This window comes from Theobroma umbraticum, unplaced genomic scaffold (assembly GCF_002168275.2).
Source record: "Theobroma umbraticum cultivar Fairchild unplaced genomic scaffold, ASM216827v3 scaffold_95.0, whole genome shotgun sequence".
NCBI classification, from domain to species: Eukaryota; Viridiplantae; Streptophyta; class Magnoliopsida; order Malvales; family Malvaceae; genus Theobroma; species Theobroma umbraticum.
Window position 1 is genome coordinate 8,333,051 of NW_018397257.1, and position 388 is coordinate 8,333,438.

The 388-nt window shown below is 40.2% G+C and overlaps 1 protein-coding gene across 1 annotated transcript in view; it reads left to right on the forward strand.

The window, feature by feature from the left end:
- Positions 1-6: 6 nt before the first annotated feature.
- LOC110413001 (subtilisin-like protease SBT4.15) overlaps positions 7-388 on the forward strand; it is a 1,683-nt gene continuing 1,301 nt past the window's right edge. The window contains exons 1-2 of the mRNA XM_021423681.2: positions 7-159; positions 274-382. Coding sequence (XP_021279356.2) covers positions 50-159; positions 274-382 — 219 coding nt within the window. The 5' untranslated portion in view covers positions 7-49. The remainder of the gene's footprint in view (positions 160-273; positions 383-388) is intronic.

A 388-nucleotide genomic window follows, 5' to 3' on the forward strand; every position in this document is an offset into this window, starting at 1 on the left:
AGGACTCCAGGATTCTACAATCAAGGATTTGGGCGGAATAGGTGCGGTCATGAGCTGCTCACCTAACAGTTTAATCGGTGGAACTTCCTACGTTCTTCCCGGCGCATGTGTCAGTAGAGATACAGCACTCCAGATTTTACAATATCTCAACTCAACCAAGTAAGTTTTGTATGTAATATTAATTTCAAGAAACTCATCACATAGATCTGTCATTTCTGTTATAAATGAGTAATCATCACATTTCTGCAAATTAAAAACAAAAACTGCATGCAGAGATCCTCAGGCTGTGATACACAAGACAATACCAGTCCATACTACTGCACCTTTTGTGGCTTCCTTTTCATCTAGAGGGCCTTACCATACGTCCCTCTCTTTCTTAAAGGTACTA